This window comes from Thalia democratica, chromosome 6, assembly GCF_965202585.1.
Source record: "Thalia democratica chromosome 6, ktThaDemo2.hap1.1, whole genome shotgun sequence".
NCBI lineage: Eukaryota > Metazoa > Chordata > Thaliacea > Salpida > Salpidae > Thalia > Thalia democratica.
The window spans coordinates 14,749,336-14,774,004 of NC_139170.1; the positions used below are offsets into that span (position 1 = coordinate 14,749,336).

General features: G+C 34.3%; 12 protein-coding genes and 3 pseudogenes across 12 annotated transcripts; 3 read left to right on the plus strand and 12 right to left on the minus strand.

The window, feature by feature from the left end:
* Positions 1-132: 132 nt before the first annotated feature.
* LOC145838784 (histone H4-like) lies at positions 133-444 on the minus strand. The gene has a single exon (XM_082946408.1). The coding sequence runs from the start codon at positions 442-444 to the stop codon at positions 133-135; it is 312 nt and encodes a 103-aa protein (XP_082802534.1).
* Positions 445-633: 189 nt separating this feature from the next.
* Positions 634-1,044, minus strand: LOC145838785 (histone H3). Its single transcript, XM_082946409.1, has one exon. It carries the CDS (start codon positions 1,042-1,044, stop codon positions 634-636), a length of 411 nt encoding a protein of 136 aa, XP_082802535.1.
* Positions 1,045-3,505: 2,461 nt separating this feature from the next.
* LOC145839612 (5S ribosomal RNA) lies at positions 3,506-3,628 on the plus strand (annotated as a pseudogene).
* A 3,602-nt stretch (positions 3,629-7,230) lies between these two features.
* LOC145838416 (histone H2B type 1-K-like) lies at positions 7,231-7,590 on the minus strand. Its single transcript, XM_082946004.1, has one exon. The coding sequence runs from the start codon at positions 7,588-7,590 to the stop codon at positions 7,231-7,233; it is 360 nt and encodes a 119-aa protein (XP_082802130.1).
* A 159-nt stretch (positions 7,591-7,749) lies between these two features.
* Positions 7,750-8,130, minus strand: LOC145838786 (histone H2A). Its single transcript, XM_082946410.1, has one exon. The coding sequence runs from the start codon at positions 8,128-8,130 to the stop codon at positions 7,750-7,752; it is 381 nt and encodes a 126-aa protein (XP_082802536.1).
* Positions 8,131-8,324: 194 nt separating this feature from the next.
* On the minus strand, positions 8,325-8,636 carry LOC145838788 (histone H4-like). Its single transcript, XM_082946411.1, has one exon. It carries the CDS (start codon positions 8,634-8,636, stop codon positions 8,325-8,327), a length of 312 nt encoding a protein of 103 aa, XP_082802537.1.
* A 189-nt stretch (positions 8,637-8,825) lies between these two features.
* Positions 8,826-9,236, minus strand: LOC145838789 (histone H3). Its single transcript, XM_082946412.1, has one exon. The coding sequence runs from the start codon at positions 9,234-9,236 to the stop codon at positions 8,826-8,828; it is 411 nt and encodes a 136-aa protein (XP_082802538.1).
* A 2,461-nt stretch (positions 9,237-11,697) lies between these two features.
* LOC145839613 (5S ribosomal RNA) lies at positions 11,698-11,820 on the plus strand (annotated as a pseudogene).
* Positions 11,821-15,422: 3,602 nt separating this feature from the next.
* LOC145838415 (histone H2B type 1-K-like) lies at positions 15,423-15,782 on the minus strand. Its single transcript, XM_082946003.1, has one exon. It carries the CDS (start codon positions 15,780-15,782, stop codon positions 15,423-15,425), a length of 360 nt encoding a protein of 119 aa, XP_082802129.1.
* A 159-nt stretch (positions 15,783-15,941) lies between these two features.
* Positions 15,942-16,322, minus strand: LOC145838790 (histone H2A). Its single transcript, XM_082946413.1, has one exon. It carries the CDS (start codon positions 16,320-16,322, stop codon positions 15,942-15,944), a length of 381 nt encoding a protein of 126 aa, XP_082802539.1.
* Positions 16,323-16,516: 194 nt separating this feature from the next.
* Positions 16,517-16,828, minus strand: LOC145838791 (histone H4-like). Its single transcript, XM_082946415.1, has one exon. The coding sequence runs from the start codon at positions 16,826-16,828 to the stop codon at positions 16,517-16,519; it is 312 nt and encodes a 103-aa protein (XP_082802541.1).
* Positions 16,829-17,017: 189 nt separating this feature from the next.
* LOC145839575 (histone H3) lies at positions 17,018-17,428 on the minus strand. The gene has a single exon (XM_082947188.1). It carries the CDS (start codon positions 17,426-17,428, stop codon positions 17,018-17,020), a length of 411 nt encoding a protein of 136 aa, XP_082803314.1.
* A 2,461-nt stretch (positions 17,429-19,889) lies between these two features.
* On the plus strand, positions 19,890-20,012 carry LOC145839614 (5S ribosomal RNA; annotated as a pseudogene).
* A 3,601-nt stretch (positions 20,013-23,613) lies between these two features.
* LOC145838411 (histone H2B type 1-K-like) lies at positions 23,614-23,973 on the minus strand. The gene has a single exon (XM_082946000.1). It carries the CDS (start codon positions 23,971-23,973, stop codon positions 23,614-23,616), a length of 360 nt encoding a protein of 119 aa, XP_082802126.1.
* Positions 23,974-24,132: 159 nt separating this feature from the next.
* Positions 24,133-24,513, minus strand: LOC145838792 (histone H2A). The gene has a single exon (XM_082946416.1). It carries the CDS (start codon positions 24,511-24,513, stop codon positions 24,133-24,135), a length of 381 nt encoding a protein of 126 aa, XP_082802542.1.
* Between the last annotated feature and the right edge of the window lie 156 nt (positions 24,514-24,669).

Consider the following 24,669-nt stretch of genomic DNA (forward strand, 5'->3'; position numbering starts at 1 on the left):
CGCGTCGAACGAACAACTAATTTGCATATGTCGTAGCTGCTCTTTAATCTTGTCAAAATGTTTGTTCAGCAGTGTTGAAGAAATTTGATTTTGAAATGGGTGGTCCTAAAAAGGACCGAGTTTGCTAAATGTTTAGCCACCGAAGCCGTACAAGGTTCTTCCTTGACGCTTGAGTGCGTATACGACGTCAAGTGCTGTGACGGTCTTGCGCTTGGCGTGCTCTGTGTATGTTACTGCATCGCGAATAACATTTTCCAAGAAAACTTTCATGACGCCTCTCGTTTCTTCATAAATCAGTCCCGAGATTCGCTTCACTCCGCCTCGGCGAGCCAAACGGCGGATTGCAGGCTTAGTGATGCCTTGGATGTTGTCGCGAAGTACTTTGCGATGGCGCTTAGCACCTCCTTTTCCCAAGCCTTTACCTCCTTTGCCGCGTCCAGACATGTTGAATATAGTGTTTTCGTCAGTCCGTCGAGTTCATTTATAAGCTGTTACGGACGCGTACGGTTACTACTAAACTAATTTGCATACTCAGAAAAGTCTCTAACTTACATTCTTTCGTTTGGTTTATTTTTTCTCACTATCAAACAAAGTTTAAAAGTGGCCCTGAAAAGGACCGGTTTTAGCTAATGCTTAAGCTCTTTCGCCACGCATTCTCCTGGCGAGCTGGATGTCTTTGGGCATGATTGTCACACGCTTGGCGTGGATCGCGCAAAGGTTAGTGTCTTCGAACAAACCAACGAGGTAGGCCTCGCTCGCTTCCTGCAAAGCCATTACGGCACTGCTTTGGAACCTCAAGTCAGTTTTGAAGTCTTGAGCTATTTCACGTACAAGACGCTGGAAAGGCAACTTGCGCAAAAGAAGCTCAGTTGACTTCTGGTAGCGTCTGATTTCTCTCAGAGCAACTGTGCCGGGCCTGTAGCGATGAGGCTTCTTCACACCTCCGGTAGCGGGTGCGCTCTTGCGAGCGGCCTTAGTGGCGAGCTGTTTCCTTGGAGCCTTGCCTCCGGTTGACTTGCGAGCGGTTTGCTTGGTACGAGCCATTTTGATAATGTAGCTATACGCTGGAAGACTGTATATATACTGTTTACGGAGACACGGACGCAAGCGATTCCGCTGTATCTCATTGACTAATTTGCATACTTTTAATTTACTGTTGTTATTAGCATTTCATGTTTTGTTAATATTTTGATTGAGTGGTCCTGAAAAGGACCTTGGGTAAAAGAACAACTTATTTTTTACAGCTCTTCTTGGTACTTGCCTTCTTAGATGCTTTTTTGGCTACCGGCTTCTTCTTGGTTACTTTCTTCTTCTTGCTTGCAGCTTTTTTAGATGCTGCTTTCTTAGGAGCACACTTTTTAGCAGGTCGCTTTTTGGCTGCTGGTTTTTTCGCTGCCTTCTTGGGAGCACACTTCTTTACTCGTTTCTTTGCTGCGGCCTTCTTTACTGCTGGCTTTTTAGCTACTTTTTTTGTCCTCTTCTTGGGACCAGCAGCTGGCATTGGAGCAAGCTTGAACGAGCCGGAAGCGCCTTTTCCAGTAGTCTGGAGAAAAGAACCTTTGGTCACGCCGCTGGTAAGTGCTCTCTTCAAGTGAGAATTAGAAGCTGAGAGGTCAAGCTTGTAGGTGTCCGCGATATATTTTTGTATCTTCTGGCGGGATGTACCTTTTCGTTCCTTCATTGCTCCCAGGGCAGAGCTAATCATCTCCCTGTAAGTCGGGTGTTCTGCCTTCTTGGCGCTTGGTCTCTTGGAAGACCTGGCCTTGGCTGCGGCCGCCGCCGCTGCTACTGCTGGTGCTGCTACTGCTGTGGTAGACATTTTGTATGTATTTTAAAGCAACCGAAACAATACTTTTAGTAGTTACTGACTGTGACGAATTGACTGTTGAGCAGTTTTACTTTGTGAAGTACCTTTTACTGATTAATACGAGCATTATCATGTGAGTTTAAAGCGCATATGCTCATAAAAGCATAGTTATTTTTTTACGAACGTCAAAAACATTCCAGTGACAAAGAAACCAGACTTAGCCTGGTCGGAAACAGAGTTTTTTTTAAAGCTTAGCTTTAAAGGTCCAGAAAAACAGTCTAAAAGTTACAGCACACCTCTGCATTTAATAATATAAACCTCAAATGAAACAAAATACATTACTACACATCCGGTTTAGTTTTCTTCAGCTGCAAACTTAAAACTGTAAGATTTTAGACAAGCACAAGTATTTTTTCCACTTCAAGCTTAAGTTAAGTTTTATTATTTTAATTTCATTCGGTTTTGTCAATTGTAAAACCCATTAAGTATGTTTAACTTGATTACAACTTTAACTGTGCTGGTTAGTAAAAAGTAATTCATAAACAAACACAAGTATTTAATTTATGATACTTTACAAGTTATCATTACTTTAAGTATACTTATATTCAAAATGGCAGTACTAAACCACATAAAAAAACTTAAGTTCATAAGTTTTGAATTTGTTCTTCCACATACTAGTAACTTCAAAAATGTTCTGAACAGTAGCCATACAAAACTTGTTAAAAAGCTAGAAACTAATGTTTAACTTGTTATATAAAACAGTCCCAACTAGTTACTAGTATTTCACAGTTAGAAAAATTTGAAACAACTTTTTAAAACTATTACACAGTTGTTTTGATTTTTTAACAACGTTTTATTTGTTATACTCGAAGCTGAACTAAGAACTTTTTCTTTGTAGATTTCATGAAAAGAAAGCGAACAAATGGATTTGATCGTAACTTTCCAAAACAAGACGAAATAACTTGCACTTAAATGAATATCAGTACTGTTCACTTATGTTCAAAGAAAAGGACCGAAATTTCAATATGAAGTTTAAAAGAGTTGCTTATTTTGAGACGAAGAACTTTACTTAAAAAAAGAGGTTAGGCTAATTTTAAAAGTAACAAAAGTACAGTTCAAAAATGACTGCATAATGATAGAAGTGTTTATGTTTACTAAGTGAAGATTTGTTTAAATAAACTTTAATTGATTTACTGCTTAAAGTAGTTTCTAAGTGTAATAAAAACTAGATTCATTACAATGTTCTGCACAATTTAGACAGTTGACTAAATGTTTTGCTGTGGTATATTTTAAAAAAGGTTGTTAAATCAACTCTAACTTGATATAAATGTAATTTCAAAATGTATTCTTTATTCTCAGGTGTTTTGAGCACTTCTGTTGTAACAACAGCATTTAAATTTCTAACATGTTAACAATTAGCTAATGTGTTTGTTTGATTTTTGTGTCTTTTCCTTTTAAAACAGGGTATTTACTTATTTGAAAACTGTACGTTGCTTTTGCACTCGTACTATCATAGCTGAACAGTTTTACGAAGCTTACTTTGAAGCAAATAAAAAAAAAATAAGTAAAGGCAAGAAAAACTTAAATTATTTGTTAGTTAGAACAAAGTTAGCTCTAAACATAAGAAACACTTAAGCAAATAAGCTACAAGTTTCAGACAGTTCATTGGTTTATAACAACTTTTTATCGTTTTCGAACGCCTACGACCATACCACACTGAACACACCCCATCTCGTCCGATCTGGGAAGTTAAAAAAGTGTCGGGCTTAAAGGTTAGTACTTAGATGGGTGACCGCTTGGGAATACCGCGTGCCGTAGGCTTTTATTTTCAAGCACTTATTTGTTGGATTTATTCTTCATACTTATTATGAAAGTTTCTAGTTTATCTTAAACATTTTTCAATAATAAATGACACACTAACTAGACTGTCATTTAGTTGTAGACTTATTTTGTCTGTTGCTTTCATTTTGCTATTTATATAAAAGCCATAACTTTATTTCTTAAAAGCGTTTCGTTCTGCTCTAGACTTTTAACAAATATAACTTGAAATAAACAGTTGCAGTAGTTTTTAGTTATCAAGTTGTCTCATACACAGTCTTCAATAAAGTTACAAAGCTGTTTACTTCTTTTCCTTTGCATAATGTTTCAGCTATTGGTTTTTTTACGCGTTGATGTTTTATGTTAAAAATCCATAAGCAACTAAGTTTAATAAAACAAGTCTAAGATTTGTAAAAAAAAAATTCAACTTTGCTATTCATGACAGTTGTACTGAAATTGAATGCTTTTTGGTCGTTTTTTTTCTTTAGAACAATCACTGTTGTTTACATTTATTTATTTTTGAAAATACATTTTGATAAGCATGATCAGTATAATTTTCATGAATAAACCTCTACTGTTCAAGTATTTTTTAAAATAATACGAAATTTATTAAAACTAACTGTTTTATTTTCATTCCATAATGAAATTACTTTTTATAGTGACGTAGAACAAGTTTTAAAAATAAAGTTTAGTATTTATTAAATTAAAAAAAAAGTCTACGAAGTAAGCATAATTGAGAATTTTTTTTTTGTCTAAATAAAGAAGTTAACAAGAAAAAGCCTTTGGACAACACGTTTAAGTTAGTTGAAGCTTTTTATGAAACATCAAATTACAACTAGTTAACAAAACTTATTCCACGATTTAGGCAATACTTTCAAAACATAACTAGCTCTCTTATTAAAAGTTGCTTAGAATGTCCAGTAAAAGTACAAAGGCAATAGTAAGTATGCATATCTAGGTGACAAAAGAAAAGACAGAAAAAATATTATTTAGAAGTAAAATGTGTCATTCAACTAGCTCTAACTCTTACTTTTGATCTTTTACCACCACAAAGTTGGTTGAGTTGCACATTTTTGTTGTTTAGTTAAAGCTTGTTTAACACTGCTTAGTAGACTTTAAAGCTGGTTAAATAAGCTGGTTGTCCTGATTACATTAGATTAACTTGATAAAGCTATAAGCAATGCTAGATCAACTAAAAGATGTAAGCTTTTTAAAGTTATAGATTCGAAATGTTCTTTTTCGTTCATGTTGTGATGCATATATGTTGTTTTTTGTTTATGTATTTATGAGTTGTAATGCATGTTTTAAATGTGTTTTAGTTAAAGTTATTTTCTGAAACGATACAACATAAATTAGACCCAAAGCTAAACTAATTTTCAACTTGATAAATCTGTGAACAATTTGAGTTCAATAAAAAGCTTTGTAAAAAGAATTCGGTTGTAATACATGATGGTTGTTGTACTGAAATTGCAGTTTTGTTGATTTTTTTATTTTGGTTTGAACAGCTTCTGTTGTTAATTGTATTTTAAACTGTTTTACTTAGTTTGAGTTGCATTGTAATAAAAAGAAATAATAAATTTTAGAAACTACTGGTTTATTAGATTGTAATTGTTAATATCCAAAGTTAAGTTTGTTTTATTATAATTTAATGTATTATTTTCATTTAAAATCTAATACTTTTTACAGTGACGTAGAACAGTATTTTTTAAATAAACTAAATACTTTTTCAATTTTACAAAAAGAAGTATACAAAATAAGCATAACGGGAATAAGTTTTGTTTAAAGAAAGAAGTTTACAAGAAAATCTTATGGACACAAAAATCAAGTTAGTTGAAGCTTTCTGCGAAACGTATATTTATTTGTAATGTAACAGACTTAAGCAATGGTTTTTAAATACAACTAGCTCCCTCCTCAAAAGTAGTTTAAAATGTCATGTAAGAGAACAAAAACAATTGTAAATACAAGTATGTGACAAAAAGTTAAAACACAAAAGTATAAGTTAGAAGTAAACTGTTTTATACAAACATTCTAACTCACCTTTTACCAGCACAAAAAACATTAAGTTTGGTTCGTTTTTGTCGTCTAGTTAGAGCTTGTTTAATGCTGCTTAGTGGACATTGATATCTGGTTGAATCAGTTGGTGGTCCTTATCACTTTAGACTTATAACAGAAATGACTATAGACTGTAAAAGTCGTTTTAAGTCATCAAGTTGTCTCACATATAGTTGTAACAAGTAATACAAATGAGTGGTGACAAGCTGTTACTTCTTTTCCTTTCAGCTTAAAAATTGAGTTCTTTCATGTATTCGACTAATTAAGCAATCAAAAACAAACTAAATAGATGTCAGCTTTGTAAAATAAAAGTTTTAATGATAAGCTTTCATCAACTATTTCAGCTATTTTTGTTTTGGTAAATCGCGTACTTGTTTATAGTGTTGTTTTTCTTTGAACAATCGATGTTGTTTACATTTATGTATTTTAATGTATGATTTTTAAATTACTATGCATGTTTTTAATCGTGTTTTAGTTGTAATTAAACTATATTTTTTGTGAAACAAATATTGTTTGTTGTTAACAATTGAAAACATACTTTGTTGATAAACCAAAGTAAGTTTTATTCTTATTACTATTTAAGTGTACTATTTTCATTGAAAAATATAAATAGTTTTTAAAGTGACGTAGCGTAACTTTTTTTAATAAGTTAAAAAACAAATAATTATTGAATGTTTAAGAAAAGTGCACAAAGTAAGAACGAATAAGATAGAGTTCTTAGAAAAAAAAAGATATCAAGAAGAAAAAGACATCCAAGTTAGTTAATTATGTTAAGCATTCAATTACAGTAGTTGTTACATCAAGTTGTCTAACACCTAGTCTAAACAAGTAACTTTACCATGAAAATAATAAAACAAGCATTTTTTAACCGTGTTTAAGCTAATGAGTTGGTTTGTATCATAGGGTGATGTTTTGGCTTGAAATGATATCTTAAATAAGCTAAATAGATGTCAGCCTTGTAGGTGGGAATACTTAAATGTGTTTGAAATTCACATTTGTTATCTTTTGTTCTGAACTTTTATTTCTATTTATATACTTATAACTTTTTAAAACATTTTACATGGTTTTAACTGCATTTAAGTTGATAAAAAGAAGACGTTTAAAAGTTAAACCTTTGTTGTGTTGCTGATAATCAACAACAACAACTTAAAAATGTAACAAAAACTAAGGTTTTTTTTGGTATAAGTTAAGTATACGTTACTGTATTATTTTTTTTAAACACTTATTTACTGAATGTTTTAACAGAAATTCAACAAATGAACAAGAAGTTGTATAGAAAAAAAAAAGTTCACGGACAACGTATTGAAGTTAGTTAAATCCTTTTTTACATATACTACTGTTTTTTCAAATTAGACTTGAGCAATGGTAACCATAAGATTAAAACTTGAAAGTACGACAAATTTTAAATCAAACAACTAAAGTGTTTGATCTTTTAATTCTTATAACAACCAGTTTGTTTGTACAATTATCAATTTGTGGCTTGTACTTTAAGTAGATATCAATAGCCGGTTTTGTTCAAATGGTGGTCCTAAAAAGGACCGGTTGTTGAGCATTTATTTTGAGCTGGTGTACTTGGTAACAGCTTTAGTTCCCTCTGAAACTGCGTGCTTTGACAACTCGCCGGGGAGCAAGAGCCTGACAGCAGTTTGAATTTCGCGGCTGCTCACAGTTGACCTCTTGTTGTAATGAGCCAAACGTGAAGCCTCTGCTGCAATGCGCTCGAAGATGTCGTTGACAAATGAGTTCATGATTCCCATCGCCTTGCTGGAAATTCCGGTGTCGGGGTGCACTTGCTTCAAAACTTTGTACACGTAGATGCCAAAGCTTTCTTTGTGCCTCCTCCTTCGCTTCTTCTTGCCGTCGACCGGGGTGGTCTTGGCTACTGACTTCTTCGCGCCTTTGGTTGCGGTCATGATGATGTGTGAACTTCAGTCTCGGCGCCAGCTTATATACTGAAAGTTTATGCAAATTAGCATTTCCGTACGCGAACGACAGCCTCTCTCATTTTATGATTCTCTCGTTTGTCGTAAATATTTTTAGGTGGTCCTGAAAAGGACCTGGTTTGTTTTAACTTAGGCTGATTTTTTTGAAGCGGTCTTCTTGGGCAATAATACTGCCTGGATGTTTGGAAGAACACCTCCTTGAGCAATAGTGACGCCGCCGAGAAGTTTGTTCAACTCTTCGTCGTTGCGGATAGCTAGTTGCAAATGGCGGGGAATGATCCTGCTTTTCTTGTTGTCACGAGCAGCGTTACCGGCAAGCTCGAGCACTTCTGCGCTCAAATACTCGAGAACGGCAGCCAGATAAACTGGAGCACCAGCTCCGACTCTTTGGCTGTAGTTGCCAGTGCGCAACAGGCGGTGCACGCGACCGACTGGAAACTGCAGTCCTGCACGAGAAGACCTGCTCTTCGGCTTAGATTTGAGTTTTGATCCTTTACCACGTCCCGACATCTTGTTGTTCGAATGATTGTGCCAAGATGCTCGCACAGCTCTGTATAAAACTCAAACCTAACCGCGTCGAACGAACAACTAATTTGCATATGTCGTAGCTGCTCTTTAATCTTGTCAAAATGTTTGTTCAGCAGTGTTGAAGAAATTTGATTTTGAAATGGGTGGTCCTAAAAAGGACCGAGTTTGCTAGATGTTTAGCCACCGAAGCCGTACAAGGTTCTTCCTTGACGCTTGAGTGCGTATACGACGTCAAGTGCTGTGACGGTCTTGCGCTTGGCGTGCTCTGTGTATGTTACTGCATCGCGAATAACATTTTCCAAGAAAACTTTCATGACGCCTCTCGTTTCTTCATAAATCAGTCCCGAGATTCGCTTCACTCCGCCTCGGCGAGCCAAACGGCGGATTGCAGGCTTAGTGATGCCTTGGATGTTGTCGCGAAGTACTTTGCGATGGCGCTTAGCACCTCCTTTTCCCAAGCCTTTACCTCCTTTGCCGCGTCCAGACATGTTGAATATAGTGTTTTCGTCAGTCCGTCGAGTTTATTTATAAGCTGTTACGGACGCGTACGGTTACTACTAAACTAATTTGCATACTCAGAAAAGTCTCTAACTTACATTCTTTCGTTTGGTTTATTTTTTCTCACTATCAAACAAAGTTTAAAAGTGGCCCTGAAAAGGACCGGTTTTAGCTAATGCTTAAGCTCTTTCGCCACGCATTCTCCTGGCGAGCTGGATGTCTTTGGGCATGATTGTCACACGCTTGGCGTGGATCGCGCAAAGGTTAGTGTCTTCGAACAAACCAACGAGGTAGGCCTCGCTCGCTTCCTGCAAAGCCATTACGGCACTGCTTTGGAACCTCAAGTCAGTTTTGAAGTCTTGAGCTATTTCACGTACAAGACGCTGGAAAGGCAACTTGCGCAAAAGAAGCTCAGTTGACTTCTGGTAGCGTCTGATTTCTCTCAGAGCAACTGTGCCGGGCCTGTAGCGATGAGGCTTCTTCACACCTCCGGTAGCGGGTGCGCTCTTGCGAGCGGCCTTAGTGGCGAGCTGTTTCCTTGGAGCCTTGCCTCCGGTTGACTTGCGAGCGGTTTGCTTGGTACGAGCCATTTTGATAATGTAGCTATACGCTGGAAGACTGTATATATACTGTTTACGGAGACACGGACGCAAGCGATTCCGCTGTATCTCATTGACTAATTTGCATACTTTTAATTTACTGTTGTTATTAGCATTTCATGTTTTGTTAATATTTTGATTGAGTGGTCCTGAAAAGGACCTTGGGTAAAAGAACAACTTATTTTTTACAGCTCTTCTTGGTACTTGCCTTCTTAGATGCTTTTTTGGCTACCGGCTTCTTCTTGGTTACTTTCTTCTTCTTGCTTGCAGCTTTTTTAGATGCTGCTTTCTTAGGAGCACACTTTTTAGCAGGTCGCTTTTTGGCTGCTGGTTTTTTCGCTGCCTTCTTGGGAGCACACTTCTTTACTCGTTTCTTTGCTGCGGCCTTCTTTACTGCTGGCTTTTTAGCTACTTTTTTTGTCCTCTTCTTGGGACCAGCAGCTGGCATTGGAGCAAGCTTGAACGAGCCGGAAGCGCCTTTTCCAGTAGTCTGGAGAAAAGAACCTTTGGTCACGCCGCTGGTAAGTGCTCTCTTCAAGTGAGAATTAGAAGCTGAGAGGTCAAGCTTGTAGGTGTCCGCGATATATTTTTGTATCTTCTGGCGGGATGTACCTTTTCGTTCCTTCATTGCTCCCAGGGCAGAGCTAATCATCTCCCTGTAAGTCGGGTGTTCTGCCTTCTTGGCGCTTGGTCTCTTGGAAGACCTGGCCTTGGCTGCGGCCGCCGCCGCTGCTACTGCTGGTGCTGCTACTGCTGTGGTAGACATTTTGTATGTATTTTAAAGCAACCGAAACAATACTTTTAGTAGTTACTGACTGTGACGAATTGACTGTTGAGCAGTTTTACTTTGTGAAGTACCTTTTACTGATTAATACGAGCATTATCATGTGAGTTTAAAGCGCATATGCTCATAAAAGCATAGTTATTTTTTTACGAACGTCAAAAACATTCCAGTGACAAAGAAACCAGACTTAGCCTGGTCGGAAACAGAGTTTTTTTTAAAGCTTAGCTTTAAAGGTCCAGAAAAACAGTCTAAAAGTTACAGCACACCTCTGCATTTAATAATATAAACCTCAAATGAAACAAAATACATTACTACACATCCGGTTTAGTTTTCTTCAGCTGCAAACTTAAAACTGTAAGATTTTAGACAAGCACAAGTATTTTTTCCACTTCAAGCTTAAGTTAAGTTTTATTATTTTAATTTCATTCGGTTTTGTCAATTGTAAAACCCATTAAGTATGTTTAACTTGATTACAACTTTAACTGTGCTGGTTAGTAAAAAGTAATTCATAAACAAACACAAGTATTTAATTTATGATACTTTACAAGTTATCATTACTTTAAGTATACTTATATTCAAAATGGCAGTACTAAACCACATAAAAAAACTTAAGTTCATAAGTTTTGAATTTGTTCTTCCACATACTAGTAACTTCAAAAATGTTCTGAACAGTAGCCATACAAAACTTGTTAAAAAGCTAGAAACTAATGTTTAACTTGTTATATAAAACAGTCCCAACTAGTTACTAGTATTTCACAGTTAGAAAAATTTGAAACAACTTTTTAAAACTATTACACAGTTGTTTTGATTTTTTAACAACGTTTTATTTGTTATACTCGAAGCTGAACTAAGAACTTTTTCTTTGTAGATTTCATGAAAAGAAAGCGAACAAATGGATTTGATCGTAACTTTCCAAAACAAGACGAAATAACTTGCACTTAAATGAATATCAGTACTGTTCACTTATGTTCAAAGAAAAGGACCGAAATTTCAATATGAAGTTTAAAAGAGTTGCTTATTTTGAGACGAAGAACTTTACTTAAAAAAAGAGGTTAGGCTAATTTTAAAAGTAACAAAAGTACAGTTCAAAAATGACTGCATAATGATAGAAGTGTTTATGTTTACTAAGTGAAGATTTGTTTAAATAAACTTTAATTGATTTACTGCTTAAAGTAGTTTCTAAGTGTAATAAAAACTAGATTCATTACAATGTTCTGCACAATTTAGACAGTTGACTAAATGTTTTGCTGTGGTATATTTTAAAAAAGGTTGTTAAATCAACTCTAACTTGATATAAATGTAATTTCAAAATGTATTCTTTATTCTCAGGTGTTTTGAGCACTTCTGTTGTAACAACAGCATTTAAATTTCTAACATGTTAACAATTAGCTAATGTGTTTGTTTGATTTTTGTGTCTTTTCCTTTTAAAACAGGGTATTTACTTATTTGAAAACTGTACGTTGCTTTTGCACTCGTACTATCATAGCTGAACAGTTTTACGAAGCTTACTTTGAAGCAAATAAAAAAAAAATAAGTAAAGGCAAGAAAAACTTAAATTATTTGTTAGTTAGAACAAAGTTAGCTCTAAACATAAGAAACACTTAAGCAAATAAGCTACAAGTTTCAGACAGTTCATTGGTTTATAACAACTTTTTATCGTTTTCGAACGCCTACGACCATACCACACTGAACACACCCCATCTCGTCCGATCTGGGAAGTTAAAAAAGTGTCGGGCTTAAAGGTTAGTACTTAGATGGGTGACCGCTTGGGAATACCGCGTGCCGTAGGCTTTTATTTTCAAGCACTTATTTGTTGGATTTATTCTTCATACTTATTATGAAAGTTTCTAGTTTATCTTAAACATTTTTCAATAATAAATGACACACTAACTAGACTGTCATTTAGTTGTAGACTTATTTTGTCTGTTGCTTTCATTTTGCTATTTATATAAAAGCCATAACTTTATTTCTTAAAAGCGTTTCGTTCTGCTCTAGACTTTTAACAAATATAACTTGAAATAAACAGTTGCAGTAGTTTTTAGTTATCAAGTTGTCTCATACACAGTCTTCAATAAAGTTACAAAGCTGTTTACTTCTTTTCCTTTGCATAATGTTTCAGCTATTGGTTTTTTTACGCGTTGATGTTTTATGTTAAAAATCCATAAGCAACTAAGTTTAATAAAACAAGTCTAAGATTTGTAAAAAAAAAATTCAACTTTGCTATTCATGACAGTTGTACTGAAATTGAATGCTTTTTGGTCGTTTTTTTTCTTTAGAACAATCACTGTTGTTTACATTTATTTATTTTTGAAAATACATTTTGATAAGCATGATCAGTATAATTTTCATGAATAAACCTCTACTGTTCAAGTATTTTTTAAAATAATACGAAATTTATTAAAACTAACTGTTTTATTTTCATTCCATAATGAAATTACTTTTTATAGTGACGTAGAACAAGTTTTAAAAATAAAGTTTAGTATTTATTAAATTAAAAAAAAAGTCTACGAAGTAAGCATAATTGAGAATTTTTTTTTTGTCTAAATAAAGAAGTTAACAAGAAAAAGCCTTTGGACAACACGTTTAAGTTAGTTGAAGCTTTTTATGAAACATCAAATTACAACTAGTTAACAAAACTTATTCCACGATTTAGGCAATACTTTCAAAACATAACTAGCTCTCTTATTAAAAGTTGCTTAGAATGTCCAGTAAAAGTACAAAGGCAATAGTAAGTATGCATATCTAGGTGACAAAAGAAAAGACAGAAAAAATATTATTTAGAAGTAAAATGTGTCATTCAACTAGCTCTAACTCTTACTTTTGATCTTTTACCACCACAAAGTTGGTTGAGTTGCACATTTTTGTTGTTTAGTTAAAGCTTGTTTAACACTGCTTAGTAGACTTTAAAGCTGGTTAAATAAGCTGGTTGTCCTGATTACATTAGATTAACTTGATAAAGCTATAAGCAATGCTAGATCAACTAAAAGATGTAAGCTTTTTAAAGTTATAGATTCGAAATGTTCTTTTTCGTTCATGTTGTGATGCATATATGTTGTTTTTTGTTTATGTATTTATGAGTTGTAATGCATGTTTTAAATGTGTTTTAGTTAAAGTTATTTTCTGAAACGATACAACATAAATTAGACCCAAAGCTAAACTAATTTTCAACTTGATAAATCTGTGAACAATTTGAGTTCAATAAAAAGCTTTGTAAAAAGAATTCGGTTGTAATACATGATGGTTGTTGTACTGAAATTGCAGTTTTGTTGATTTTTTTATTTTGGTTTGAACAGCTTCTGTTGTTAATTGTATTTTAAACTGTTTTACTTAGTTTGAGTTGCATTGTAATAAAAAGAAATAATAAATTTTAGAAACTACTGGTTTATTAGATTGTAATTGTTAATATCCAAAGTTAAGTTTGTTTTATTATAATTTAATGTATTATTTTCATTTAAAATCTAATACTTTTTACAGTGACGTAGAACAGTATTTTTTAAATAAACTAAATACTTTTTCAATTTTACAAAAAGAAGTATACAAAATAAGCATAACGGGAATAAGTTTTGTTTAAAGAAAGAAGTTTACAAGAAAATCTTATGGACACAAAAATCAAGTTAGTTGAAGCTTTCTGCGAAACGTATATTTATTTGTAATGTAACAGACTTAAGCAATGGTTTTTAAATACAACTAGCTCCCTCCTCAAAAGTAGTTTAAAATGTCATGTAAGAGAACAAAAACAATTGTAAATACAAGTATGTGACAAAAAGTTAAAACACAAAAGTATAAGTTAGAAGTAAACTGTTTTATACAAACATTCTAACTCACCTTTTACCAGCACAAAAAACATTAAGTTTGGTTCGTTTTTGTCGTCTAGTTAGAGCTTGTTTAATGCTGCTTAGTGGACATTGATATCTGGTTGAATCAGTTGGTGGTCCTTATCACTTTAGACTTATAACAGAAATGACTATAGACTGTAAAAGTCGTTTTAAGTCATCAAGTTGTCTCACATATAGTTGTAACAAGTAATACAAATGAGTGGTGACAAGCTGTTACTTCTTTTCCTTTCAGCTTAAAAATTGAGTTCTTTCATGTATTCGACTAATTAAGCAATCAAAAACAAACTAAATAGATGTCAGCTTTGTAAAATAAAAGTTTTAATGATAAGCTTTCATCAACTATTTCAGCTATTTTTGTTTTGGTAAATCGCGTACTTGTTTATAGTGTTGTTTTTCTTTGAACAATCGATGTTGTTTACATTTATGTATTTTAATGTATGATTTTTAAATTACTATGCATGTTTTTAATCGTGTTTTAGTTGTAATTAAACTATATTTTTTGTGAAACAAATATTGTTTGTTGTTAACAATTGAAAACATACTTTGTTGATAAACCAAAGTAAGTTTTATTCTTATTACTATTTAAGTGTACTATTTTCATTGAAAAATATAAATAGTTTTTAAAGTGACGTAGCGTAACTTTTTTTAATAAGTTAAAAAACAAATAATTATTGAATGTTTAAGAAAAGTGCACAAAGTAAGAACGAATAAGATAGAGTTCTTAGAAAAAAAAAGATATCAAGAAGAAAAAGACATCCAAGTTAGTTAATTATGTTAAGCATTCAATTACAGTAGTTGTTACATCAAGTTGTCTAACACCTAGTCTAAACAAGTAACTTTACCATGAAAATAATAAAACAAGCATTTTTTAACCGTGTTTAAGCTAATGAGTTGGTTTGTATCATAGGGTGATGTTTTGGCTTGAAATGATATCTTAAATAAGCTAAATAGATGTCAGCCTTGTAGGTGGGAATACTTAAATGTGTTTGAAATTCACATTTGTTATCTTTTGTTCTGAACTTTTATTTCTATTTATATACTTATAACTTTTTAAAACATTTTACATGGTTTTAACTGCATTTAAGTTGATAAAAAGAAGACGTTTAAAAGTTAAACCTTTGTTGTGTTGCTGATAATCAACAACAACAACTTAAAAATGTAACAAAAACTAAGGTTTTTTTTGGTATAAGTTAAGTATACGTTACTGTATTATTTTTTTTAAACACTTATTTACTGAATGTTTTAACAGAAATTCAACAAATGAACAAGAAGTTGTATAGAAAAAAAAAAGTTCACGGACAACGTATTGAAGTTAGTTAAATCCTTTTTTACATATACTACTGTTTTTTCAAATTAGACTTGAGCAATGGTAACCATAAGATTAAAACTTGAAAGTACGACAAATTTTAAATCAAACAACTAAAGTGTTTGATCTTTTAATTCTTATAACAACCAGTTTGTTTGTACAATTATCAATTTGTGGCTTGTACTTTAAGTAGATATCAATAGCCGGTTTTGTTCAAATGGTGGTCCTAAAAAGGACCGGTTGTTGAGCATTTATTTTGAGCTGGTGTACTTGGTAACAGCTTTAGTTCCCTCTGAAACTGCGTGCTTTGACAACTCGCCGGGGAGCAAGAGCCTGACAGCAGTTTGAATTTCGCGGCTGCTCACAGTTGACCTCTTGTTGTAATGAGCCAAACGTGAAGCCTCTGCTGCAATGCGCTCGAAGATGTCGTTGACAAATGAGTTCATGATTCCCATCGCCTTGCTGGAAATTCCGGTGTCGGGGTGCACTTGCTTCAAAACTTTGTACACGTAGATGCCAAAGCTTTCTTTGTGCCTCCTCCTTCGCTTCTTCTTGCCGTCGACCGGGGTGGTCTTGGCTACTGACTTCTTCGCGCCTTTGGTTGCGGTCATGATGATGTGTGAACTTCAGTCTCGGCGCCAGCTTATATACTGAAAGTTTATGCAAATTAGCATTTCCGTACGCGAACGACAGCCTCTCTCATTTTATGATTCTCTCGTTTGTCGTAAATATTTTTAGGTGGTCCTGAAAAGGACCTGGTTTGTTTTAACTTAGGCTGATTTTTTTGAAGCGGTCTTCTTGGGCAATAATACTGCCTGGATGTTTGGAAGAACACCTCCTTGAGCAATAGTGACGCCGCCGAGAAGTTTGTTCAACTCTTCGTCGTTGCGGATAGCTAGTTGCAAATGGCGGGGAATGATCCTGCTTTTCTTGTTGTCACGAGCAGCGTTACCGGCAAGCTCGAGCACTTCTGCGCTCAAATACTCGAGAACGGCAGCCAGATAAACTGGAGCACCAGCTCCGACTCTTTGGCTGTAGTTGCCAGTGCGCAACAGGCGGTGCACGCGACCGACTGGAAACTGCAGTCCTGCACGAGAAGACCTGCTCTTCGGCTTAGATTTGAGTTTTGATCCTTTACCACGTCCCGACATCTTGTTGTTCGAATGATTGTGCCAAGATGCTCGCACAGCTCTGTATAAAACTCAAACCTAACCGCGTCGAACGAACAACTAATTTGCATATGTCGTAGCTGCTCTTTAATCTTGTCAAAATGTTTGTTCAGCAGTGTTGAAGAAATTTGATTTTGAAATGGGTGGTCCTAAAAAGGACCGAGTTTGCTAAATGTTTAGCCACCGAAGCCGTACAAGGTTCTTCCTTGACGCTTGAGTGCGTATACGACGTCAAGTGCTGTGACGGTCTTGCGCTTGGCGTGCTCTGTGTATGTTACTGCATCGCGAATAACATTTTCCAAGAAAACTTTCATGACGCCTCTCGTTTCTTCATAAATCAGTCCCGAGATTCGCTTCACTCCGCCTCGGCGAGCCAAACGGCGGATTGCAGGCTTAGTGATGCCTTGGATGTTGTCGCGAAGTACTTTGCGATGGCGCTTAGCACCTCCTTTTCCCAAGCCTTTACCTCCTTTGCCGCGTCCAGACATGTTGAATATAGTGTTTTCGTCAGTCCGTCGAGTTTATTTATAAGCTGTTACGGACGCGTACGGTTACTACTAAACTAATTTGCATACTCAGAAAAGTCTCTAACTTACATTCTTTCGTTTGGTTTATTTTTTCTCACTATCAAACAAAGTTTAAAAGTGGCCCTGAAAAGGACCGGTTTTAGCTAATGCTTAAGCTCTTTCGCCACGCATTCTCCTGGCGAGCTGGATGTCTTTGGGCATGATTGTCACACGCTTGGCGTGGATCGCGCAAAGGTTAGTGTCTTCGAACAAACCAACGAGGTAGGCCTCGCTCGCTTCCTGCAAAGCCATTACGGCACTGCTTTGGAACCTCAAGTCAGTTTTGAAGTCTTGAGCTATTTCACGTACAAGACGCTGGAAAGGCAACTTGCGCAAAAGAAGCTCAGTTGACTTCTGGTAGCGTCTGATTTCTCTCAGAGCAACTGTGCCGGGCCTGTAGCGATGAGGCTTCTTCACACCTCCGGTAGCGGGTGCGCTCTTGCGAGCGGCCTTAGTGGCGAGCTGTTTCCTTGGAGCCTTGCCTCCGGTTGACTTGCGAGCGGTTTGCTTGGTACGAGCCATTTTGATAATGTAGCTATACGCTGGAAGACTGTATATATACTGTTTACGGAGACACGGACGCAAGCGATTCCGCTGTATCTCATTGACTAATTTGCATACTTTTAATTTACTGTTGTTATTAGCATTTCATGTTTTGTTAATATTTTGATTGAGTGGTCCTGAAAAGGACCTTGGGTAAAAGAACAACTTATTTTTTACAGCTCTTCTTGGTACTTGCCTTCTTAGATGCTTTTTTGGCTACCGGCTTCTTCTTGGTTACTTTCTTCTTCTTGCTTGCAGCTTTTTTAGATGCTGCTTTCTTAGGAGCACACTTTTTAGCAGGTCGCTTTTTGGCTGCTGGTTTTTTCGCTGCCTTCTTGGGAGCACACTTCTTTACTCGTTTCTTTGCTGCGGCCTTCTTTACTGCTGGCTTTTTAGCTACTTTTTTTGTCCTCTTCTTGGGACCAGCAGCTGGCATTGGAGCAAGCTTGAACGAGCCGGAAGCGCCTTTTCCAGTAGTCTGGAGAAAAGAACCTTTGGTCACGCCGCTGGTAAGTGCTCTCTTCAAGTGAGAATTAGAAGCTGAGAGGTCAAGCTTGTAGGTGTCCGCGATATATTTTTGTATCTTCTGGCGGGATGTACCTTTTCGTTCCTTCATTGCTCCCAGGGCAGAGCTAATCATCTCCCTGTAAGTCGGGTGTTCTGCCTTCTTGGCGCTTGGTCTCTTGGAAGACCTGGCCTTGGCTGCGGCCGCCGCCGCTGCTACTGCTGGTGCTGCTACTGCTGTGGTAGACATTTTGTATGTATTTTAAAGCAACCGAAACAATACTTTTAGTAGTTACTGACTGTGACGAATTGACTGTTGAGCAGTTTTACTTTGTGAAGTACCTTTTACTGATTAATACGAGCATTATCATGTGAGTTTAAAGCGCATATGCTCATAAAAGCATAGTTATTTTTTTACGAACGTCAAAAACATTCCAGTGACAAAGAAACCAGACTTAGCCTGGTCGGAAACAGAGTTTTTTTTAAAGCTTAGCTTTAAAGGTCCAGAAAAACAGTCTAAAAGTTACAGCACACCTCTGCATTTAATAATATAAACCTCAAATGAAACAAAATACATTACTACACATCCGGTTTAGTTTTCTTCAGCTGCAAACTTAAAACTGTAAGATTTTAGACAAGCACAAGTATTTTTTCCACTTCAAGCTTAAGTTAAGTTTTATTATTTTAATTTCATTCGGTTTTGTCAATTGTAAAACCCATTAAGTATGTTTAACTTGATTACAACTTTAACTGTGCTGGTTAGTAAAAAGTAATTCATAAACAAACACAAGTATTTAATTTATGATACTTTACAAGTTATCATTACTTTAAGTATACTTATATTCAAAATGGCAGTACTAAACCACATAAAAAAACTTAAGTTCATAAGTTTTGAATTTGTTCTTCCACATACTAGTAACTTCAAAAATGTTCTGAACAGTAGCCATACAAAACTTGTTAAAAAGCTAGAAACTAATGTTTAACTTGTTATATAAAACAGTCCCAACTAGTTACTAGTATTTCACAGTTAGAAAAATTTGAAACAACTTTTTAAAACTATTACACAGTTGTTTTGATTTTTTAACAACGTTTTATTTGTTATACTCGAAGCTGAACTAAGAACTTTTTCTTTGTAGATTTCATGAAAAGAAAGCGAACAAATGGATTTGATCGTAACTTTCCAAAACAAGACGAAATAACTTGCACTTAAATGAATATCAGTACTGTTCACTTATGTTCAAAGAAAAGGACCGAAATTTCAATATGAAGTTTAAAAGAGTTGCTTATTTTGAGACGAAGAACTTTACTTAAAAAAAGAGGTTAGGCTAATTTTAAAAGTAACAAAAGTACAGTTCAAAAATGACTGCATAATGATAGAAGTGTTTATGTTTACTAAGTGAAGATTTGTTTAAATAAACTTTAATTGATTTACTGCTTAAAGTAGTTTCTAAGTGTAATAAAAACTAGATTCATTACAATGTTCTGCACAATTTAGACAGTTGACTAAATGTTTTGCTGTGGTATATTTTAAAAAAGGTTGTTAAATCAACTCTAACTTGATATAAATGTAATTTCAAAATGTATTCTTTATTCTCAGGTGTTTTGAGCACTTCTGTTGTAACAACAGCATTTAAATTTCTAACATGTTAACAATTAGCTAATGTGTTTGTTTGATTTTTGTGTCTTTTCCTTTTAAAACAGGGTATTTACTTATTTGAAAACTGTACGTTGCTTTTGCACTCGTACTATCATAGCTGAACAGTTTTACGAAGCTTACTTTGAAGCAAATAAAAAAAAAATAAGTAAAGGCAAGAAAAACTTAAATTATTTGTTAGTTAGAACAAAGTTAGCTCTAAACATAAGAAACACTTAAGCAAATAAGCTACAAGTTTCAGACAGTTCATTGGTTTATAACAACTTTTTATCGTTTTCGAACGCCTACGACCATACCACACTGAACACACCCCATCTCGTCCGATCTGGGAAGTTAAAAAAGTGTCGGGCTTAAAGGTTAGTACTTAGATGGGTGACCGCTTGGGAATACCGCGTGCCGTAGGCTTTTATTTTCAAGCACTTATTTGTTGGATTTATTCTTCATACTTATTATGAAAGTTTCTAGTTTATCTTAAACATTTTTCAATAATAAATGACACACTAACTAGACTGTCATTTAGTTGTAGACTTATTTTGTCTGTTGCTTTCATTTTGCTATTTATATAAAAGCCATAACTTTATTTCTTAAAAGCGTTTCGTTCTGCTCTAGACTTTTAACAAATATAACTTGAAATAAACAGTTGCAGTAGTTTTTAGTTATCAAGTTGTCTCATACACAGTCTTCAATAAAGTTACAAAGCTGTTTACTTCTTTTCCTTTGCATAATGTTTCAGCTATTGGTTTTTTTACGCGTTGATGTTTTATGTTAAAAATCCATAAGCAACTAAGTTTAATAAAACAAGTCTAAGATTTGTAAAAAAAAAATTCAACTTTGCTATTCATGACAGTTGTACTGAAATTGAATGCTTTTTGGTCGTTTTTTTTCTTTAGAACAATCACTGTTGTTTACATTTATTTATTTTTGAAAATACATTTTGATAAGCATGATCAGTATAATTTTCATGAATAAACCTCTACTGTTCAAGTATTTTTTAAAATAATACGAAATTTATTAAAACTAACTGTTTTATTTTCATTCCATAATGAAATTACTTTTTATAGTGACGTAGAACAAGTTTTAAAAATAAAGTTTAGTATTTATTAAATTAAAAAAAAAGTCTACGAAGTAAGCATAATTGAGAATTTTTTTTTTGTCTAAATAAAGAAGTTAACAAGAAAAAGCCTTTGGACAACACGTTTAAGTTAGTTGAAGCTTTTTATGAAACATCAAATTACAACTAGTTAACAAAACTTATTCCACGATTTAGGCAATACTTTCAAAACATAACTAGCTCTCTTATTAAAAGTTGCTTAGAATGTCCAGTAAAAGTACAAAGGCAATAGTAAGTATGCATATCTAGGTGACAAAAGAAAAGACAGAAAAAATATTATTTAGAAGTAAAATGTGTCATTCAACTAGCTCTAACTCTTACTTTTGATCTTTTACCACCACAAAGTTGGTTGAGTTGCACATTTTTGTTGTTTAGTTAAAGCTTGTTTAACACTGCTTAGTAGACTTTAAAGCTGGTTAAATAAGCTGGTTGTCCTGATTACATTAGATTAACTTGATAAAGCTATAAGCAATGCTAGATCAACTAAAAGATGTAAGCTTTTTAAAGTTATAGATTCGAAATGTTCTTTTTCGTTCATGTTGTGATGCATATATGTTGTTTTTTGTTTATGTATTTATGAGTTGTAATGCATGTTTTAAATGTGTTTTAGTTAAAGTTATTTTCTGAAACGATACAACATAAATTAGACCCAAAGCTAAACTAATTTTCAACTTGATAAATCTGTGAACAATTTGAGTTCAATAAAAAGCTTTGTAAAAAGAATTCGGTTGTAATACATGATGGTTGTTGTACTGAAATTGCAGTTTTGTTGATTTTTTTATTTTGGTTTGAACAGCTTCTGTTGTTAATTGTATTTTAAACTGTTTTACTTAGTTTGAGTTGCATTGTAATAAAAAGAAATAATAAATTTTAGAAACTACTGGTTTATTAGATTGTAATTGTTAATATCCAAAGTTAAGTTTGTTTTATTATAATTTAATGTATTATTTTCATTTAAAATCTAATACTTTTTACAGTGACGTAGAACAGTATTTTTTAAATAAACTAAATACTTTTTCAATTTTACAAAAAGAAGTATACAAAATAAGCATAACGGGAATAAGTTTTGTTTAAAGAAAGAAGTTTACAAGAAAATCTTATGGACACAAAAATCAAGTTAGTTGAAGCTTTCTGCGAAACGTATATTTATTTGTAATGTAACAGACTTAAGCAATGGTTTTTAAATACAACTAGCTCCCTCCTCAAAAGTAGTTTAAAATGTCATGTAAGAGAACAAAAACAATTGTAAATACAAGTATGTGACAAAAAGTTAAAACACAAAAGTATAAGTTAGAAGTAAACTGTTTTATACAAACATTCTAACTCACCTTTTACCAGCACAAAAAACATTAAGTTTGGTTCGTTTTTGTCGTCTAGTTAGAGCTTGTTTAATGCTGCTTAGTGGACATTGATATCTGGTTGAATCAGTTGGTGGTCCTTATCACTTTAGACTTATAACAGAAATGACTATAGACTGTAAAAGTCGTTTTAAGTCATCAAGTTGTCTCACATATAGTTGTAACAAGTAATACAAATGAGTGGTGACAAGCTGTTACTTCTTTTCCTTTCAGCTTAAAAATTGAGTTCTTTCATGTATTCGACTAATTAAGCAATCAAAAACAAACTAAATAGATGTCAGCTTTGTAAAATAAAAGTTTTAATGATAAGCTTTCATCAACTATTTCAGCTATTTTTGTTTTGGTAAATCGCGTACTTGTTTATAGTGTTGTTTTTCTTTGAACAATCGATGTTGTTTACATTTATGTATTTTAATGTATGATTTTTAAATTACTATGCATGTTTTTAATCGTGTTTAGTTGTAATTAAACTATATTTTTTGTGAAACAAATATTGTTTGTTGTTAACAATTGAAAACATACTTTGTTGATAAACCAAAGTAAGTTTTATTCTTATTACTATTTAAGTGTACTATTTTCATTGAAAAATATAAATAGTTTTTAAAGTGACGTAGCGTAACTTTTTTTAATAAGTTAAAAAACAAATAATTATTGAATGTTTAAGAAAAGTGCACAAAGTAAGAACGAATAAGATAGAGTTCTTAGAAAAAAAAAGATATCAAGAAGAAAAAGACATCCAAGTTAGTTAATTATGTTAAGCATTCAATTACAGTAGTTGTTACATCAAGTTGTCTAACACCTAGTCTAAACAAGTAACTTTACCATGAAAATAATAAAACAAGCATTTTTTAACCGTGTTTAAGCTAATGAGTTGGTTTGTATCATAGGGTGATGTTTTGGCTTGAAATGATATCTTAAATAAGCTAAATAGATGTCAGCCTTGTAGGTGGGAATACTTAAATGTGTTTGAAATTCACATTTGTTATCTTTTGTTCTGAACTTTTATTTCTATTTATATACTTATAACTTTTTAAAACATTTTACATGGTTTTAACTGCATTTAAGTTGATAAAAAGAAGACGTTTAAAAGTTAAACCTTTGTTGTGTTGCTGATAATCAACAACAACAACTTAAAAATGTAACAAAAACTAAGGTTTTTTTTGGTATAAGTTAAGTATACGTTACTGTATTATTTTTTTTAAACACTTATTTACTGAATGTTTTAACAGAAATTCAACAAATGAACAAGAAGTTGTATAGAAAAAAAAAAGTTCACGGACAACGTATTGAAGTTAGTTAAATCCTTTTTTACATATACTACTGTTTTTTCAAATTAGACTTGAGCAATGGTAACCATAAGATTAAAACTTGAAAGTACGACAAATTTTAAATCAAACAACTAAAGTGTTTGATCTTTTAATTCTTATAACAACCAGTTTGTTTGTACAATTATCAATTTGTGGCTTGTACTTTAAGTAGATATCAATAGCCGGTTTTGTTCAAATGGTGGTCCTAAAAAGGACCGGTTGTTGAGCATTTATTTTGAGCTGGTGTACTTGGTAACAGCTTTAGTTCCCTCTGAAACTGCGTGCTTTGACAACTCGCCGGGGAGCAAGAGCCTGACAGCAGTTTGAATTTCGCGGCTGCTCACAGTTGACCTCTTGTTGTAATGAGCCAAACGTGAAGCCTCTGCTGCAATGCGCTCGAAGATGTCGTTGACAAATGAGTTCATGATTCCCATCGCCTTGCTGGAAATTCCGGTGTCGGGGTGCACTTGCTTCAAAACTTTGTACACGTAGATGCCAAAGCTTTCTTTGTGCCTCCTCCTTCGCTTCTTCTTGCCGTCGACCGGGGTGGTCTTGGCTACTGACTTCTTCGCGCCTTTGGTTGCGGTCATGATGATGTGTGAACTTCAGTCTCGGCGCCAGCTTATATACTGAAAGTTTATGCAAATTAGCATTTCCGTACGCGAACGACAGCCTCTCTCATTTTATGATTCTCTCGTTTGTCGTAAATATTTTTAGGTGGTCCTGAAAAGGACCTGGTTTGTTTTAACTTAGGCTGATTTTTTTGAAGCGGTCTTCTTGGGCAATAATACTGCCTGGATGTTTGGAAGAACACCTCCTTGAGCAATAGTGACGCCGCCGAGAAGTTTGTTCAACTCTTCGTCGTTGCGGATAGCTAGTTGCAAATGGCGGGGAATGATCCTGCTTTTCTTGTTGTCACGAGCAGCGTTACCGGCAAGCTCGAGCACTTCTGCGCTCAAATACTCGAGAACGGCAGCCAGATAAACTGGAGCACCAGCTCCGACTCTTTGGCTGTAGTTGCCAGTGCGCAACAGGCGGTGCACGCGACCGACTGGAAACTGCAGTCCTGCACGAGAAGACCTGCTCTTCGGCTTAGATTTGAGTTTTGATCCTTTACCACGTCCCGACATCTTGTTGTTCGAATGATTGTGCCAAGATGCTCGCACAGCTCTGTATAAAACTCAAACCTAACCGCGTCGAACGAACAACTAATTTGCATATGTCGTAGCTGCTCTTTAATCTTGTCAAAATGTTTGTTCAGCAGTGTTGAAGAAATTTGATTTTGA